At 41.1% G+C, this 19,281-nt stretch overlaps 1 protein-coding gene across 1 annotated transcript; it reads right to left on the reverse strand.

The window, feature by feature from the left end:
* Nucleotides 1-5,800: 5,800 nt before the first annotated feature.
* ctss2.1 (cathepsin S, ortholog2, tandem duplicate 1) lies at nucleotides 5,801-19,199 on the reverse strand. Its single transcript, XM_080501660.1, has 8 exons — nucleotides 19,138-19,199; nucleotides 16,466-16,590; nucleotides 15,647-15,769; nucleotides 11,918-12,064; nucleotides 9,404-9,628; nucleotides 7,986-8,151; nucleotides 6,860-6,962; nucleotides 5,801-6,164 (listed from the first exon to the last, which is right to left on the reverse strand). The coding sequence occupies exons 1-8, from the start codon at nucleotides 19,154-19,156 to the stop codon at nucleotides 6,068-6,070; spliced, it is 1,005 nt and encodes a 334-aa protein (XP_080357786.1). The 5' UTR covers nucleotides 19,157-19,199; the 3' UTR covers nucleotides 5,801-6,067.
* Between the last annotated feature and the right edge of the window lie 82 nt (nucleotides 19,200-19,281).

The raw sequence follows: 19,281 nt of genomic DNA on the forward strand, positions 1-19,281 counted from the left end.
TGTATGTCTGTGTGGAACTGAAGACTTTTTTCTGATGGGCACTTTTAGCTGTAGAATCCCATCGTAATACCAAAGATTACCATTGCCTCCCTGAATGTACGGCCTGAATCCCTACACCCAGAACCCAATCCCGTCCCAATCCCACCCAGTGATGTTATGTATCTCTCTATCTTCAAGGCCTGGCCTGTTTTTGTTTCTTTTAGTTTTTTTGTTGGTTTCTTTGTTGTTGTTTTTTTGTAGGACAATGGGGAATTCTTTACTCTTGCAAATGTCTCTGCTGTCAGCTCTTAATGCCAAGGCCAAAGCTTGTTTGAATGTTGTGATAATATTTATAATTAATGATACTATGAATAATAAGAAGAACAAAGATGATGTGGCATCCCATAGGTTCACAAGTTGCTTGTAAAAGTTGTGTTCAGTCCAATGCCATCTGGTGGAGTGTGTCAAGTGTCTGGGGACCCACGCGAGTCCGTCAGGGGTCACATGTCGTACAGTGCATCTGCCTGGGGGAAGTCCATCTCTGTGTAACCCCCCTCCCCCTCTGTACCTCACCCTGTCCCGTGTTCCTCACCGCAACACCTCACCCCGTCCCCAGTGCAGTGCAGACACTCTTGTCTATGTCCAACTCTGTGTGATCTCACCGTCCTCCACATGCCCAGCCCTTCTGCCAGTTGTCTCAGTTCCAAGAGGGTACCGTACTCTTCTGTGGTTCCTCAAATCTTTCCCTCCTCTTCTGAGATCCTTGGGGGTTTTGTTCTCTGGAGGTCTTGGAATTTACGGGTGTTCCATCATCTTTTCTTGCGCCTTGGGGATTGGTCCTGATAGTTTGGGATTTTAGAGGTCTCTCCAGGGCTTAGTTAGCTGTAATTTGTTCTCAAGACCTTAGAAGTTTGTATTGTTTTGGGGTTTTCTTTCCGGGTTGGTCAGGTTTATACCTGGCCCTACAAGAGCTTTAGGAACAATTTCTGGTTCTTGGTGTTTCCTCAAGATCCTTGAGGGTTCCCCTGTGAACCTTGCACAGCACAAGCGGTTTGATTTTCCAGCGTACTGTGCGATAGCTGCCTAAATCAGGAGAAAATCAACCAAAGATCTCATTCCCTGACCTCCTGTGTAAATGCTGCCAAAGAGTGGCAAGGCCAGCTTGGCTGTTTTCCACACTCTCTCTCTTGCTGTCTCATTTTCTCTCTCTTTCTCTGTCTTTAACGTTGGAAGGGGCGGATTGCCGGGGCCCCCTTCACAGCGTGCACTTGAAAGACGGGCGGTCATGAAAGAAGCCATCGACTTTTTCGCAGACTTCAAAGGCCGGGCTTTTTTCATCCCGTCTCCTCTCTGGGTATCTGGTCTGGGGTCCGCTCTTGGCCAGACCTGTGGGCTTTAGGGGCATTCAGAGGGGGCGGGAGGAGATCAGAGGGGAGGCTGAATCATCCAGAATGAGCACGGCAGTAGTGGTGTGTGCGTGTGGTGTGTGTGTGTGTGTGTGTGTGTGTGTGGGGGGGGGGGGGGGTTGTTTGAGGAACAGGAGGTGTTGGAGTAGTGGGGCATGGAGCTGAATTAAACTTTAATGAGCAACAATTGTAAGCATGCTGAGAGCGAAGGGAGGGAGGTGGTGGAGATGTGCAGTGGAGTCTGTGCCGGGGCGGAAAATATAAAAAATAGAAGAGCTGGAAGGCGCTCGTGCCGACCCCTGCTTTCTGCTGTCATGGTATCAAAGCGGAGGTGACACCTTTCAGCTTCCTCTTTGTCTCGCCGACTGGGAGCCTAAAATGGAGACTTTTTTTGCATGGAGCCACCTTGTGCTCTGTGTCAAGCGGGGGAAGCTCCTCTCCATCAGGCTGCTGCAGGTGATCCGTGTTGCCATTTTAGCCTGCGGCACCCCCTAGTGACTTTTCTAGAAACCTGACCCTGAGAGAGAGAGAGAGAGAGAGAGAGAGACGAGCCCGGCACAGCCGAGGCCGCTGCAACTCTGAGGAAAGTAATGAAATAGCAGAACTGAAAGCTATTGTACACTTTCAGAAGTAAAAAAAGAAGAAAAAAAAAAGAAAATTAAAAGACAAAAAAATATGTTTTTTTGATGTGTAAACCAAAAAAAAAAAAAAAAAAAAACAACAACAAAATTCAACCAAAGATTGATGGGTAACTGCTGAATCATGATGTATCGTAGGTAGTTTTAGCAGTTCCCTGTCAGAACCACCGTAGCACTCAGAGGATTCAAAAGAGCACTAGTGCTGATTATTTATGTTGCATAAAACAGTATTATGTTGAGCTGGAACTGAGAAACTGACACGAGGCAGTGTCTTCAGATGGAAGTCTTTTGACTCTGTGACCCCTCCCTTCCTCCCCTCCCAGTGTCTCCCTGTCTACCCCCCCCCCCCCCCATGTGTACATGAAGACTTTACCCATCTACCTCAACTGTGTGAAATGTTGTGTGGCAAAGATATTCCTTAACCAAAGAATCCATCCTGTCAGGGTGTCTGTCCTATCTATCTATCAATCTATTTTGTCTGTCCGTCCATCCATCCGTCTCTTCTTCATGCCTTTTACTCAAAACCAAATGTGCTGGAATCAATCCCGAACAGGAGCCCTCGCCGGGGGCCCCCGTCCAGCCAAAGCTGACGTCCAGTATGCTAGAGAGTCCCATTGATCCATGTTCTGTATATAGAAATAAAATCATTCTCAAGACCAAAAAAAAGAAAGAAGAAGGAGGTGACAATCCAAGCAAGGAGGATCTTGCTGTAATCAACGTTGCCTGTTCCTTGTTTTCCAAATACTAGAATTATGAGACTTGCTGTTATAGAGAAAGCCCCCCAAAAAATAATAATCGAGCACTCATCCCAAAATAATAATTAAAAAAAAAAAAGGTCAAAGGAGACAGAAGCTATTTTTCCACATTTGTAAGCCACCCCCTCCCACCCCTGGTTTTCTTTTTTCTTTTCTTTTCTTTTCTTTTTTTTGCCAAAATGTTTAGTGTAGTTGAAATACTGTTTGATCCCACTGTTGTAAGTAGGAATTAATGAAATCCATACAAAAAGCTTTAAACGGGGACGAGCCGGGGGAGATATTTGACTTGAGTCTGGGTTTCCTCGGCTCGGACTCGACCCCCACCATGCTTTATCGTGCCATTCTTGTCCATGTGTTAGACTTACTAATGAATGTGGCTAACCAACCAAAGGCTTTAAAAGATACACAACACTTTAAACGTCAATCATGGTGGGACATTTTGTATCAACAACTAAAGAAAAAAATCCCTTTGAATACCTCATGTGAAAATTGTTTGTTGTGATGTTGCACTAAAAAAAAAATAAAAACGACTCATTTGTAACCCAACGCTGTTCTCCGTCCACTTTATTCTGACCTTGTTGAAGGAGTTAGTGCTGAATCTCTCCAGGATTTTAAAGGCTAACCCGGACATTTTTTTTTTTTTTGCTTGCGGTTATCCAAGACTTGCAGACAGTTCTCACATCTTTACTTGATTTCTCTCACAGAGCCATTCCTCTCCTTTGAAGGTTTTTACATAGAAATATATATAAAAACGCCTCGATTTCAGTTCTACCACGGCCACGTTCACTTTCATCTCCTCATTAAATGTAAATAATTTTTCACTCATGGAAACTTTACGAACATTTCTGAGATTAGATTCAAAACGAGAGTTATAATATCCATTTTAAAAAATCTCACATTGGTTTAAAAAACTGATTTAGCCACCTGTGCTAGTTATTTATGCTAGTTTTTGTGGGGAGTAAAAGCTTTAAAGTCAACAGATAAACTTGAGAATTAACTTAATCTTACATATTTAATGTAGATTCTTTTCCCCATTTAGAGCAATGTGCCAAATTATTCTAAACAAAGAAACAACTATTGACATCTTAACCAGAGTTTTTGTTCCCTGACTTAGCATTAGCTTTAGCCACTATTAACACTTTTACATCTAGTTGTCTAGTTTTCCCACAGTTTTTACATGCACAGATTTTTACACCTAAAAACCATTTGCTGGATTATTTATTCTGATATGAACTGGTATGTTTAAATAATTTCATATTTAACATAATCTGTGTGGAATTAGCATGTGAAAGTTAGCCTACCTGTTTTCCATGTGGTTGTAGCTCCAGGAAGCAGAGTTTGTTTTGTTTTTTCCAATTGTTTTCTTGCAGCTTTTTAAATAATTGTTGTGCCAGTAAATCTAACCATGGGTGAATTTTCTCTTAATAGTTTATAACCTGACCTAAATTTTTACTAAATGGCAAACAACTGAACATTGACTTATTATTTTAATTGACTGATTTTAATTTATTTGAAAACCCCTGATGTTTTATGAGTTGAAAAAGCTTTTTTCCTGACCGTGTTACACACACGCCAGCGTGGCTTCACATCAGCATGTTCACAGGATATTTACCAGAGACACAGGTATTGATTTTTAGCCTCACTTCTGTCCTAACATGTAGAAGCTAAATTGACCAACAAGCCAATTTCCCAAAGAGTCAATGGGATCCTTTCAGACAGTTTTTATGGTGAGTTTAACATCCAAACCTGAAACCAGCGGTCCCATTGTACTTAGATACTGACATTACATTGATTTTAGCCGGGCTCTCTTCCTGCTTAGGAATAACAACTCACTTTCCCCCCCTCATCTAGTGCTTTAAGTGCTTAATGTTAAGATAAATAAATGTTGATACCAGTGTTTATTTAGTTTTTGCAACATGTAAAAGACTGACAAGGATTCATTTTAACCATTAAAATGTAGACACAATTGTATGTTTATGCAGAGAAATATACAATGTTCCATTAATGAATCACTTATTATTTGGTGTACCATCTCTTAAATTTATGCCCCCCAAAAATTAAACATTAATCAATTTTTGGGGAATTAAAAACTACTTCATATGACCCCATCTTGAGGATATGGACAAGAATTTTTTTGGTTGTCAGTATAAAATACACTGCATTGAGTGCTTAATATTAACATAATGAAGGTTAATATTGTGTATTTTTTCTCATTTTTGCAATATTCAAATGGATTTTCATTTTAACCTTTTAAAATGTATTTAAATTGTATGTGTATACGTAATACACAATTGTTCTCTGCCTGCTTGATTAATGAATCAGTTATTCAGTGCAGCATGAGTAAAATCGAATAAGAGAATAAAAGGAAACTACTAAATTTGAGAATATGGAGATTTTATTCCTTTTTTTCCAGTAAGAAAAATGAGTGACTAATATCTTCAGACAGCCATTCATTGAGTGTTGGCATGCTTACTACATGGTTTTCAGTGTTTCTGTGTAAACAGACATAGTTTTGAAAACAATTCCATGTACACACCAAACATTTCTGAAACGAAGAGGTAAAAATGCTGCATTTTCACTTTGTGTAAATTTGCTCAGAGGTTACAGATCAACTTTCTGGTCTCCTCTCACTTCCAAACTCCTTCCAAACAGTTGCTCATTTTCCTTTAATCCCTCAGGCTCCCGATTGGCCAACCAGCAGCTCTGATTATGTTCACAGGTGAAATCAATCTCCCTTCAAATGGAGCTGAGGAAGACTCCTGCTGTCGGCATTGGTGCGTCCATAATATTGAGTCTTGAAATACATAACTATATTTAGGGTATGACATAATTTTGATATAAAAATAACTTTTTTCTTCTAACTATATGTCTCAAAACAATAAATATGGAAGTCTTAGAAAATGTCATATCAGTAGAAATATAATAATTCTGGAAAATATCTTGTATTAAGAGATAAATACAACACATATTGATTTTAGCCAAAATCTAAAAGAATTGATTGAGACTTTTCGGGGCTGTTTTATTTCTTTATTTAAATATTTATATATTGAGACCGAGAGTAAATCTTCCTCTTTATTACAGAATCAGAAACACACGAACAGTAAAGCAAACGCCACCATGAGAGCATCAAATGTAGGGAGAAACCTTGAACTTGCTCGAGCTACGTTTATTTAGAAAAATAAAAATCACTGAAATGCAGGTTTTTAGTATTTCCAGACTAGAATTTCCAGACTTGGCACCAAAGCGACTCCTCGTCACGTCGTATGTGTTTCAGCAGGTTGAGGTTCATCTAAACGGGGTAGACGCAGTACTGGGCGATGCCACACTGGTCGCCTTTGTTTCGAGCCATTAGGACGTAGCCCTCCTCCCCGAAACCCGTCCCCCAACTGCATGACGAGGAAAAATAAAAACATGAATAAAAAACAGCGATGAGATGATGTATTATCAGTAAAAAGAAAAAAAAAAAAAAAGAAAAAAACCCAGAGTAAATAGGAAAATCCATACATGTAATGGGATTTCTGCCTTCCTCAGATTAATGAGTCACTTGCTATTATTCAGTACGGTGAGGATTAGTATGTGTTAAAGATCAGATTTTTCGCTACAAATATGACTATTTTAAAGATTTCTTTTTAAAGGAAAATGTAAGCAGATAATGTGTAACATTTGTTTTAGGCAGACACCTTGAATGGAAATGTTGATTTATTAAGTTACAATTTTTTTTTGTCATTTTCTTTGTTTTTAATGGATAAAAAAAGTTAAAATGTCAATACATTTCTTTATGTGGTTTTTTTTGCTCAGTTCTTTAAATTGAAAATGTTACAAAACAAAACTTCCTCCCAGCATCACTTCTCTGTCTGATTCTTGGAAGTCGAAGCAAACCACAACTTATTTTCATCAGCAAAAAAACAGAAAATAACTAAAGTCTGAACAGAATGTTTTTGTCTTGTGGCTACGGTGTGTTTTCTTTCCCCGTTTCACTTCTTGTTTGTCCTCTAGAGCGCCCACAATGCACAAGGAGCAGGACGAACACACACACAGCCTGGGAGCAGAGCGGTGGAGCGTTAAAGGGGGGGGATCTCACCTGTTCTTTATCAGCCAGTAGTCTTGTCCGCCCAGAGTCCCGTAGCCCACGGCTAACACGCCGTGGTTCACGTTCTGGCTGCAGCCAGGGTCTACGTACACTCCTGAGGAGAGGCGGTGCAACAACACGCCGAATTATTCACACGGTGGTTCGGAATCTGGACTGAGATTTATACTGTCTTTCTCAGCTTGAGCTGGTATCAAATTTTTTTTTTTTTTTTTTTGAACATCCAGATGGAAGCTGCGTTGTTTTTAGGTTCAGTCCGTGCAGAAACACTGTAGTTTGCATGCATAAAAGCACTTAGAAATGACTGTGTTGTATGTTGTGCTATTCAAATAAAGTTGAATTGAAATTCTTATTGGACTGAGCATGTGATCAGTCTGTTTACTACGGCCTCAGCGCGCATGTGCAATAGCTGCATTTCAGAAAAGTTGTATTTTCCCTCAGAGCCATGGAGACAGAGTCAGAACCGTTTTCAAAAAGTTGCATTATCAGTGGCTCTGACCGCTGTTGTCGTCTGAAAACAGAGAAGTTTTCCATTTTCACTTGAAAACGCTGTGTAAACAAAACCGAGAACAGTTAAAACCAAGAGAAAAAATTACAAAGGAAAGCATAGCCAATGGCTTAAAGTGTTAAAATTGCTGAAACTGTGGCCAAAGCAGGTGAAACAACAAAAAATGCAAAAAAAGAAATAAGAAAAGACAAAAAAAAAAACCCGGCTGGAATTGCTCAACAGCAAAAAAAAGAAAAAATGTCAAGAAAGGATTTAAAAAAAATAACAAAATGGCGAAAGCCATTAAAAAAAAAAACAGAAAACGTATCAAAATTGCTACAATTGTTAGAAATAGCTGAAAATGGCAATAATATTGAAACAAAAAACAAAAACCCACTAACACCCAAAATAGCAAAAATTTGATAAAAAATGGCCAAAAAGGTCAAATCGCTTCACCACCTACAATAACTTAAAATGGAACGTAAGTAAGTTTGTAAGCATCCACCCGTGTCGCAGTTTCTTTATGAGATGACATAAAATTTCGAGAAGGACTGAAACGTGTTGTCCGTTTTGTACGGGGAAATAAAACTACACCTGCACGGACGCCTGACGTGTACCTGGACTGTGACTCACCGCTCTTGTAGAGCTGGAACTGCGTCCGCGAGGCGTCGATGGCGACCGAGATGGGCCCGACTGTGGCCAGCGCCGCCTGCAGAGCCGCTTCGTTGCCTTCAGGGAGAGCCACGTATCGGGAGCAGTTACCGGTGCTGTAGGTCGGGTCGTAGTGGCACTGCTGCTCCTGGAGGTCAGAGCCGGCAGGGGTCAAAGGTCAAAGGTCAAAGGATGTGGATCAGAGGCGTCACGCTCGTCTCAGCGGGAGTAGAGATACGACAACTAACTAATTAAGCTTTGACTGAGCATGAAGCGGATGACAAATCTCCCATTTACCACAAATACTGAAAATGTATCTTTACATGTGCGTGTGTGTGTGTGTGTGTGTGTGTGTGTGTGTGCGTGTGTGTGTGTGTGTGTGTTGTTCAACCAGCAGGCACGGAGGTTATTCAGAGAATCTTCCACTTCATTACAGTTGGAATTCATTTGTTTTCTTTTGGGCTGATCTTTATTGTTTTTGGTGGAATTAAAAGCGCGACACCTCCGCAGTCTGTGAGACGGCTCAGAGGTGCCCTCCTCTTCCTCATCCTCTTCCTCCTCCTCCACAACCAGCAGCGGCGAACCGCACGAAGCCCGCAGGACAAAACACGTTGTCCGCTCACATTAATTTATTGTTGCTCCAAAGAGACGTTAACAGCTGACCACAGACAAGATACGAGTGTTTGTGTCTGCCGCCCGGAGCGCCGGACTGAACTTCTCGCTGCTGCTCGTACACCCACAGCGGCGTGCGTTCACTGTAAACCTGTGTTTAGGCGAGATTACTGCCTCCGCGCTCTCGAAAGGAGCCACGGGTCTGATCTACTGAAGGTTTGCACGTGCAAAGAAAACGTGTGGAAGCGGCAAAGTCGCGCGTGCATGTGTGGCAGCGAGAGAATCCCCGGGTTGTAATCCGCTCGGGTTTTAGAGGCCCGACTGTGGAGGCTACATGTTCAAGTGTGAGGCCATTTCCATGACGTTTCAAGTGGGGGGGGGTAAAAAAAAGCATTGTTTTTGTATTTTTGCCCTTTAGAAAAGGTGCTCGTTTTGAAAACTACGTCTGTCTCCATGGAAACGGAGGAAATTCTTTAAACGAAAGTGGGCACCGTTAGTTTTTTCTTTAATGACAGCACACACACACACACACACACACACACACACACACACACACACACACACACACACACACACACACACACACACACACACACACACACACACACACACACACAAAGCAGAGAACATTATGCTGTGAGCATTAACATTGGGAGAACGCGGTCATTCTAGTGGACAGACGGCCAATTGCACAAAATCCTGAATCTGTCTGTGTGTTATTGTTGCTTTTATACTTCCACACCAGTTTGTAACAGTATTTCTGTGATCTCGCGCCTGAGGTCACTCACCTCCCCCACATAGGGGTAAGAAGCGTCCGAGTCGATGCCCCGGTTGTCGATCACGTACTGGAAGGCCTTCGTCATGAAGCCCCCGTTGCAGCCGCGGTTGCCGTACCTTCCGGAACAGTCCACCAGGTTCTGGGGACTGAGGTCCACCAGCTTCCCCGTCGTCTTGGCCAGCAGGCCCTCCAGGGCCCCCGCGGCACTGAAGGCCCAGCAGGAGCCGCAGGAACCCTGGATCACAAACACGCCACGTAAACAAGGCTTCTCTCACTTCATTTAGTCAAATTCACTCATTCATGTACAAACCTCAAGTGCTTGATGATCTTTTTGTTTATTTATTCCACTTTGTAATTCTATTTCATTTCGCTGAGTGACATGACTGGTGACATGAGCACAAAATTGTGAGCGACATGTATAGTCTGTGTTTTTTCATTTTGTATTTATTTATTCGAAATAAAGTGTTCAATAAAAAAATTACTTTAAAGTACAAAGACTGTTTATTTATGTATTTATTCATTCATTCATTTCCCCATAAAACCAAAACAATTACAACCAAGAATGACTACAATCTCAACATAAAGCCAATTTTAATGAAAACCTTCTGGCGCAAAAATATGGTGAAATGTCCAAAACTCTTCTCCTTTAGCTGTTAAAAGTTTAAAGTTTTTGCCGGTCCAGATGAAATATTTGCCCCCTGAATGAAAAAGTAAGAAACTTGACAGAAACTTGGAACCTGAAGACACTGACAGGTGGCGATGAAGATGGGTTTGTTATTAAAGGTCTCCGCCTCCCTATAGAGTTCTGACTTCACCCTCTCTCTCTCTCTCTCTCTCTCTCTCTCTCTCTCTCTCTCTCTCTGTCTCTCTCTCTCCACTACTTGAATGGCTCAGAGAAGAAATCTTACAAATGCTGCACCAACCCATATTACGTTGCATTGATGCTATAAATTCCCTGTGAACTGAAACGCGTCTGTATCCGCTGCAGCGGCAGGGCATCAAATGGAAACGGTCTAATTGTCTCGCGCATCATGTCATACACATTTCCATGTTTGGCAGCGCAACATGAGCGCGTGAAGTCGGAGCCAGCGGAGGGTCCAGGAGAGTTTAAGAGGTTAAAGAACTCCACCGACTCTTTAAGGAAATGTTTTGTTTGTCAATTACATCTCACATGTTGCTGTGAATAGAAGGACTGCCAAAATCAATACGGCTGTCTCTAGTTGAATGATGCTCTCATGCACGGAACAAGTTTATAATGTGTTTGGCCTTAAAAATTCCTTCTTTTTTGAAAAAATATTCCTCTCGCTTCATCATCAATCTACACAAGATATGTTTTCTCTCTACTTCTGCGTGACACGGTGCAACTTTAACACATGCTTCAAGTGTGTTAAAGTTGTCTTCAAGACACGATCGACTGCTCGTCAGAAATTCTTGAAGTTTCAAGAGGGTGAAAAGATGGATAAACAAGTTATTTGACTTAAATTAACCAGGAAGGGCTCGACTGTAACGTGAGGTGCCGTTTACACAACGACGCTTTCCGCGCGGAGCTGATGAAAACGCAACCTCCGTGACAACGTTGCCCAAGGTGGAAGTTTCAGAACAAGCAGAACCCCGTCTCCGTGGAAACGGGGAGAAAAGACATGCTCTGACTCCTTCTACATGTAGATGGACAAAAATGCTACTTTCTGAAAACATCTGGGCTCTGTCTCCAAGGAGACGGAGAAAAGAGCCCCTTTTTGAAAAACATGTCGAAAGAGGAAAACGCAACTTTTTGAAAATGCTCTGACTATGTCCACATGTAGACAGAGAAAACAAAACATTTTGAAAATGCTGACTCTGTCGACATGTAGATAGAGGAAAACACAACTTTCTGAAAACACTCTATTCATTCTATTTCCATGTAGATGGAGGAAGGCACAACTTTAGGAAAGATTGACTCCATGTCCATGAAAACGGGGGGAAAAAAACATAGCTTTCGTAAAATGTTTGGGCTCCGTCTCCATGTAGATTAAAAAAATACCTCTAGAAATGTGGGAAAACGCAACTTACCAACAACTTACAATTTGCAAGTCCGTGTTAATGTTTGTATCGTATTGTTCTCTCGTGTTTGGTTTCATTACAAGAACAACCAACAGCACATACTAGTGGCCAAAATGCGAACTACATAATTTTACTGTTTCTGTGGACACGGACATCGTCTTCAAGACTTTGTGGAATAAACGCCAGACTTTCCAAAAACGAAACCGTAAAAACTAGGAGCTGTAATATTCAACAATCTGTGATTCTCAACATGACACACGCTTGAGGTCGCGTGCGAAGCGGCGGCGGCTTTTCCCCTCGACTGCGTGATGAACGAAGAGGATGTGGCTTGAAAACCCAAACCAGTCGAGGTGGTGGAAACAAACATGAAGCGATTTACAGGGCGAGGAAGAAAATGAATGAGGGAAGTGAGACTCAGAACGATGACACCGTGTGTTTCTGTGTGTGTGTGTGTGTGTGTGGGGGTGTGTGTGTGTGTGTGTACCTGCATCTTCACACTGGTGACCAGGCCCTTCTCCCTCCAGTCGACAGTGTCTGGGAGATCTGCGATCCCCTGGAAGGATGCTGGCGCCCTCTGGAGGTCAGTGGGAGGAGTTAGCAGACCAAAAGACTGCCTGAACTCCTCTGGAGTCTATAATGGGGAAAAGACAGAAAAAATAATACTGATATGTTGCCAAAAATACAGATACTTAAAAAGATGTTGGTAAAAGTACATTTCCAAATAATTGACTCTATTGTACTCAAGTGTAAAGTAAAAATACACTAGAATTCAAGCATTTCTCAGCTCAATGTTAAATGTGTTTAATGTTCTGGAAGAAGCTTTAACCCTGTTCTCATTTCATGTGATTGTATCTTTACATATGTGTATTCATTAGTCTAGTTTGACTTCTCAATTTCATTTATTTTGCTGCATGTTAGAGTTCATCGTCTATTTCTTTTTAAAGTTAACATTTTGTTTAATTACAAGTCACTGTAAAGTGCCATCCAAATAAATGTTTGATTCATTGAGACCCTGTTTACACGACAATGTTTTTAAGTAAAAACTGAAAAGATTTGCTGTATTTCGGGCGTCTATTAACCTGACAAATGCAACTTTTCTGAAATGCTGCTACTGTCTATGTGGAGTAAATAGTTGTTCTGCACATGCTCAGTAGCTGGCCAATCAGAACAATGTTTTCTTCCGTCATGTCATGACTTCCAGCACACGCTCTCCTGGGACTTGGTACTTTACAATCCAACTTGGTCGTCTTTCCACTAGAATGTCGGGGTACTTTAACTCTTAACAACAGCACCCACTAGTGGCCTGGCATGCAAACTACATCGTTATCAGGGTTATGTCATTTCCATGAGAGCGGATATCGGATATGGAGCGGAAACGAACCCCTTTCCGAAAATGAAAACAGAGAAATGATGTGCATTCCATTGACGTATTGTCACATAAACGGGGCCTAATTTTGAATTTGCAGAGAATGAATGGAAACATTAATCACTTTCTAAACACACAAATGTGTATAAGCTGCCTGTCGTGATGGCAAACCGCCAAAGAAAATCTTCCTCATTCCTCTCATCTGAACGCCGCTGTAGCGTCGTTCGCTCACGTTCTTCTTCATTCCATCTTGTGCTTCAGCTCCGCCGCTCTCACCGGGGGAACGTTGCGAGCTGATTGGACGCAACGCATATTGAGACGACATTCATCAGCTGGCTGCAAACACAATCCGCAGCCTGAGTTCACTTCCATCCGCTACAGTAGCTCGTTTTTATCTGCAAGTGTTTGCTGACACGCTCACTGCAAGAACTTTAAAAGCCCCCAAGTGGCCCTAAGAAATACATTTGAATAAATTAATGAGCGGTTGAATGCGATGTTAGCGTAGTTTTTTTTTTCTCTCTCTCTCAGCGCGTCAGGGTAATGATGAGTCTGCTCATGATATTCCTCCTCTGGACATCAGCAGCCTTTGTGATGCTAACAGGGGGCGTTCAGGTCTTTATTGTTGATTCTATCACCGCCTTTTATGAGCACAATTCTTTTTCGCCCCAGATAAAATCCCGCCGAGTGAAAGCGCATAAAGTGGAGCGGATGAACAGGTTTCACCCGACACTTTGCATACAGTGTCACCTCTGAGCTCCCCTCGCTTCCTACTTCAGCTTCCAGGAATCCGCCGCGCTTCTCGTGGTCGATAAATCAGCCGAGCGGATTGGAAAATGTGACTGAAATCACTCGCTGACACGGATTGAGGAGGAGGTGAGGCAGGTTAAGGAGCACAGACCAGCCTCACTCACTCTCTCACTCATTAAGATGGGCTCTGAATGAACTGCAGGCACTGTGAGTGTGTGTGTTTGTGTGTGTGTGTGTGTGTGTGTGTTCCTGGTGAGTTTGATCGGTGGTCAAGCTGAGCGCAGAAGAAATTTCATTACCACAAGAGCCGAGAAACGGCGGCTTCTTCTGGAAAAGTAAAGTTTGAGCAGCCGAAGGGTGAAGCGAGCAGCGGCAGCTCATTTCCATCCAGGTCAGAGAAAAGTCTGTGTAATTCGTTCTCTCATCATGTCTCATGTATGTTTCTCTTGTCAAATGAAAGCCTCGCATCATAATCCAACAGCCTTTCACAGGAAACACACGGTTGTCATAATATTTTTTATTTATTTATCTTTTTTTAAATAAAAATGCTTTCAAAGTCTGAGGAAAAGATTTAAACTTACATAATTCATATTTTCACCATTTTGCCCGAGGTTTGGCTTTAATCATTGTATTTTGGACATTTTCCCGTCAGGAGTTTCTAAGGATGCACCGATACCGACACCAGTAATGGGTTTGATACTGCACAGAGTACTCGTACTACAAAAGAAAAACTCGGGGGGGGGGGGTCACCGCAGATGGGCACGAGCAACCTCCAACGTTAAAGATTCCTTAATATGAACTGACTGTAAATTATATTCTTTCTTTACGTTGTCACTGCTTTAGATGGTCGACATGGAAACCTGACACCCTGAAACCAAACTTCCACTTCTCAGCCTGCTTGCTTCTCTTCTCATACGTCACTGTGTCATCGGCAAACACTTAAATCCTCCTGATCTCCTGACCTCATCTGTCAGTCCCTCTGACGCCACTGAAATGCCCAAAGAGCTTCATCCCGAAGCCTCGTTCTGTCACCTAGTTTGGTGTCATTTTATTTAAAGAAAATTCGTCTACTTTTCAATCATTTCTGCCGTCTTTTAACACATTTGCAGCTTTAAACACGGAGCCCTCTGTCGCTGAAGGTAGTGTTACAGCCCGCAGGCAGTATGGCCTCGCCTCCACCTGTGTGTGTTTGAGTGTGTGTGTGTGTGTGTGTGTGTGTGTGCATGCGTGTGTTAAAGTGTGCTGTTTGACACGACTACCCTCACCGACTTCCTCCATTGGAGGATGACGGCTGATTGGCTGAGCTCCGCCCACCAGCTGATGCTATTTAACAGCTCCAGAACCCTCCCCATGGCGGCTGATGTGCCTCGAGAAAACCTGGGTGTGTGTTTGAGCGAGTGTGTGTGATCTTTTGAACTCGGCTCCACTCTGATCTTTGAGTGTTCGAATTAGTCAACTTGTCCCATCGTCAAGCAGTTTGGTGAAGGTACCAGCTGCTTGTTTTGAGTTAGTTAGATGTTTTTGTTGGTTTCAAGTTTGCTACTTGTGTTTAGTAAATTTGTGTTGTTTGAAACTTTAGTTAACAGCCTTCAAGAGAAGAAGCTGCTTTTTTGCTATATTAAATCAATCACTGTACAGTTAGCCGTCAAGTAATTCCCCCCCCCCCCCACCCCCGTTTTCCTTTTTTGTTGGGCAGTACCTGTTTGGCCCTCCTGAGCTGTTTGCATCTTTGGTCTGTACAAATATTGTAAACCAATAAAACCCTCACTTCACCTAAATGCACCAGGTTGTTACTTCCCACACCTTCTCTTCACAGAGCCCAGTCGAAACCATAGATATTCTTTTATAAATCAGTCCAAATCTATTTTAAACAAGCTCATAGCTATGTGTTTTAATTAACTGGAATCAGAATTATGTGTCTATTTGTTAGGAATGTTTGTTAATGATTTCTCTAATGCGTCATTTTAACTTCCATCGGACTAAATTAGCACAAGGCAGTTAACACGGCTCCTATCGGGGCCCCATTAAGATCCTCCGTTTTAAAATGTATCCTGCAGGATTTGACCTCCAAATGTGATGAATCAAGAGAGGCGGTCTCACCAGGTCTCCCATGTGGTTCATTCCCAGGTCGTAGGTGTGAATCCCCATCGAGGCCTCCAGGTTGTGCATGGAAATCAGCTTCAGGTTCTTCTCCCAGAGCTCCCGGCGGCGCACATCCTCCACCTTTAATGCACCACCCCGATTAGATTAATACTGTAAAACACATGAGCCACACGCAGCTCGCATTTCCTGCAGCACATGAGCCAATTTAAAACACTAATGCTTTGGAGGAAAGTCACTTTAACCACGATGGAAGTGGACATGATTCTATCCCCGGGGGTGTCGGGACACATTTCATATCAGGAGGTGGACTGGTGAAATAGTGCCACGTTAACCTTCAAATGAAAAGTTTTTCTTTGCTGTTTAAGTGTTTACACAATGAAAAGGTCTTTATTTTTTCGGACAGCAAACACTTACTACCAAAACTCTCAACAATCTCAGATTAAGTCAGATTTAATGAATATTCCTGGTATAAAATGCAGTGAAATATTTCTCTGTTGCATTATGCATGTTTTCACTAATTCACCTTGACAGCACGGCTCACGCCGATATCTCACAAATTTGTTCAAAAATGTCTTGTTTTCGTGAATTTGCTTGGTGGCTTTGCGGGTCTGATTGGAGAATCTTGCGGGCCTCATGTCCGACACGCCTGCTCTCAAACATTTTTCACGAATTCAGAAGCCAAACCTTCCATTCATCCTCTGAGCACATGTGCTTTTTTCGATCTCCTGATCCATCTAAGTTGTCCTCCGTGCAGTAAAAATCTACACTTGTATGTTGTGACCACAGATAGAATTCAATTTAAAAGAGTTTTTATACCTCAGTTTGATATGTCTTGTTGTGCGTCTTCTTCCACAACTGCCAGTGGAGATCCAGCCCACTGTCAAACATGGCTGCAGCCTCCACACACACACAGATGAGCAGCAGGCTCCCCAACATCAGGCCTACACACACACACACACACACACACACACACACACACACACACACACACACACACACACACACACACACACACACACACACACACACACACACACACACACACACACACACACACACAAGGAGACAGGATGTCATATGACCTTTGATGAGGAGGCTGCTGGTTAATGTGCAGAGGAAACAATCCGCCCGGCAGAGATCGAGGCTCCATCAGACGTTTCTCACTTCGCACACACTCAGGCTATCAGGCACTCCGGGAATCACACAGAAGCAGCAAATCTTTTCAAAAGACGCTTTAAATGTTGCCAGAACACGGAAAACAATGAAGAAAAAAAAACAAAAAAAAACTGAACGTGAGAGTTAAAATACACACAAACATAATAAATGTTGGTCAAAGCCACAAATAAGGGCGAGCGACACCCTGGTCGCCATGAACTTATAATATTCTACATCCATTTACTGGGCACTGTGCATGATATTCTCATTCTTACTGTCATCATTCTTATTATTGTCATTATTATTCCAATTCTTTTTCCCATTCTCATCTCCATCATTCTCATTCTGCATTCTTATTTTCATTATTATGCCTATTCGCAGTCTCATATGTTTATGATAATTTCCCCCTGCCTTTTCATGAAAAGTCTTATTATTCTCACTCAGTTCAGAATGAGAATCAGTTTTATTGGCCAGGTATGTTTAACACACAAGGAATTTGGCTCCAGTAGACTGTGCTCTTTGTACAGAAGTAACATTAAGTAATAACAATAAACAAATATTTGAAGACTAATATGTACAAGACTAAATAAGATAATAGTGCAGTGGTGAACAGTGCAAATAGTTCTAATCCTCATTATTTTTTGTTATTATTATTGCTATTTTCATTAATATTCTCATCATTCTCATTCTCACTTGTCATTTTCTTGTTTTTGTCATCAAAATCTGATTTTCATTCTTATTTTCATCAATAAACAACAAAAATAGGAAACAATGTGTTAATTTATGTCATTTTTTTTAACCATCTCTTTTGAAGAATTTCCAGCTTTTAAAACATGTAACCAGTCCTCATGTTTCAAAAACATTTTTGCACAGTAAGAAATATCAGCTGGCTGTAAATATGCTGAATTTATTGAACGACTTCTGCTGTTTTTCAAAGACCCACAAAGACAAAATCAAAGCAAACTTATTCAAGACCTTGGAAAAACCTGTAATGAGGAAAACAATGTCAGCTGGTGTTGCGTAAACAGGAAGTGATTATGTTTTTTGAAATTGTGCCAGTAAGTTAAGTCAGCATCCATTCAGATTGAAACCCCAAACTTCACTCTGGCTTCCTCTTTCATGTAATGACTTCTTGTTTTTAAATTGATCTTTTCTTTTCGTTATGTCTACAAACTCCTTTGTCAATCAAATATTTGCACACAAGGCCATTTATATTGAAATACCACTAAAATAATATTTGAATTGTACTAAGAAATTTAAAGTTAAGATTATTGTCATTTTTCTGGATTAATTCTGCAACATTTTGCAAAAAAACATGTACTTTTTTCAAAACATACTGAACACCACAATAAAGAAAAAAACGTTTGTTTGCCTTGTGATGAACTGATAAACTGTACAACCTGCTTTCCTTCATAGTCTGCTGTTCTTTTCAAAACAAAGTTGTAAATCATGTACTTTTGAATAATGTTTTAATAATTTTTAGTGTATTTACCACTAAAAAAACATAAATCTCTTGACAAACCATTTGTCTGCAGCATGAAGCACTTTAAAAATAACAAGTAATTCACATTATCAGGTAAACCTGCCATGTATGGAGGACTGTGATTACTGCTTTTTTTCATAGTTTTTATGATTTATGAGCAGAACAGTTTCATGACTTTACTTTCTTTACAGATGTTTGTGCTTCTGACAGCAGATATAAAAGATTTGTGCTCTAAATCAGTGAACACAAGGTGAATTTTATTTCACAAAGCATGATTGCACTGTGCACAAAACCAGAATATATCACAGTTCACTCAGTTCTTTGATACATTTATGTTATGCATGTTAATAACAAGAGGGAAAATAAAGGTAAATGTATTGTCACAAGGTGCTTAACATCACTGAAAACGGAAAAGGTAAAATAAAATAGAATAAAAAATAATAATAAATAAAATGGAGATAAGATCATTAAAGGTAGAGAGTACATAGTTAAAGTAAAACAAAATATCTAATTCTAACTGCAAGGGAAGAGTAATGACACATATACAAGCACAACCTGTCTAGATATGTCAGATTTAATCATTTTAAATCTATATAGTTTTCTATTCCACAATGAATAAATGATAAAGAGCCACGTGATTGTATAATAATCTAGAAATGTATATTTTCTGCAGTTTGCTTTCACGCAGTTGCCACCTGAGCACAAAAGACACCTAAACTACAGAAGTGAAAGTAAAACCAAAATCAGGCTACGGGTTTACTTTATGAAGGCTCTGATTTATTTAAAAACAAAGTAAATGGATAAAAAGACACTAATTGATAGATATAGATTGATAATAGAAACTACTTGCCTGTGTTGGTGGAAGTCATGGTGGATTCTGAGTTGAAGCTCCTCTGAACTGCTCCTTCCTGGTTGCTGATTATAAAGAAAGAGTCACATGGTGTGAAGCAGCTCTTCCTGCTTATCAGCCTCACTTCACCTCAAGCACATGTCA

This window comes from Blennius ocellaris (assembly GCF_963422515.1).
Source record: "Blennius ocellaris genome assembly, chromosome: 8".
Taxonomy (NCBI): Eukaryota; Metazoa; Chordata; class Actinopteri; order Blenniiformes; family Blenniidae; genus Blennius; species Blennius ocellaris.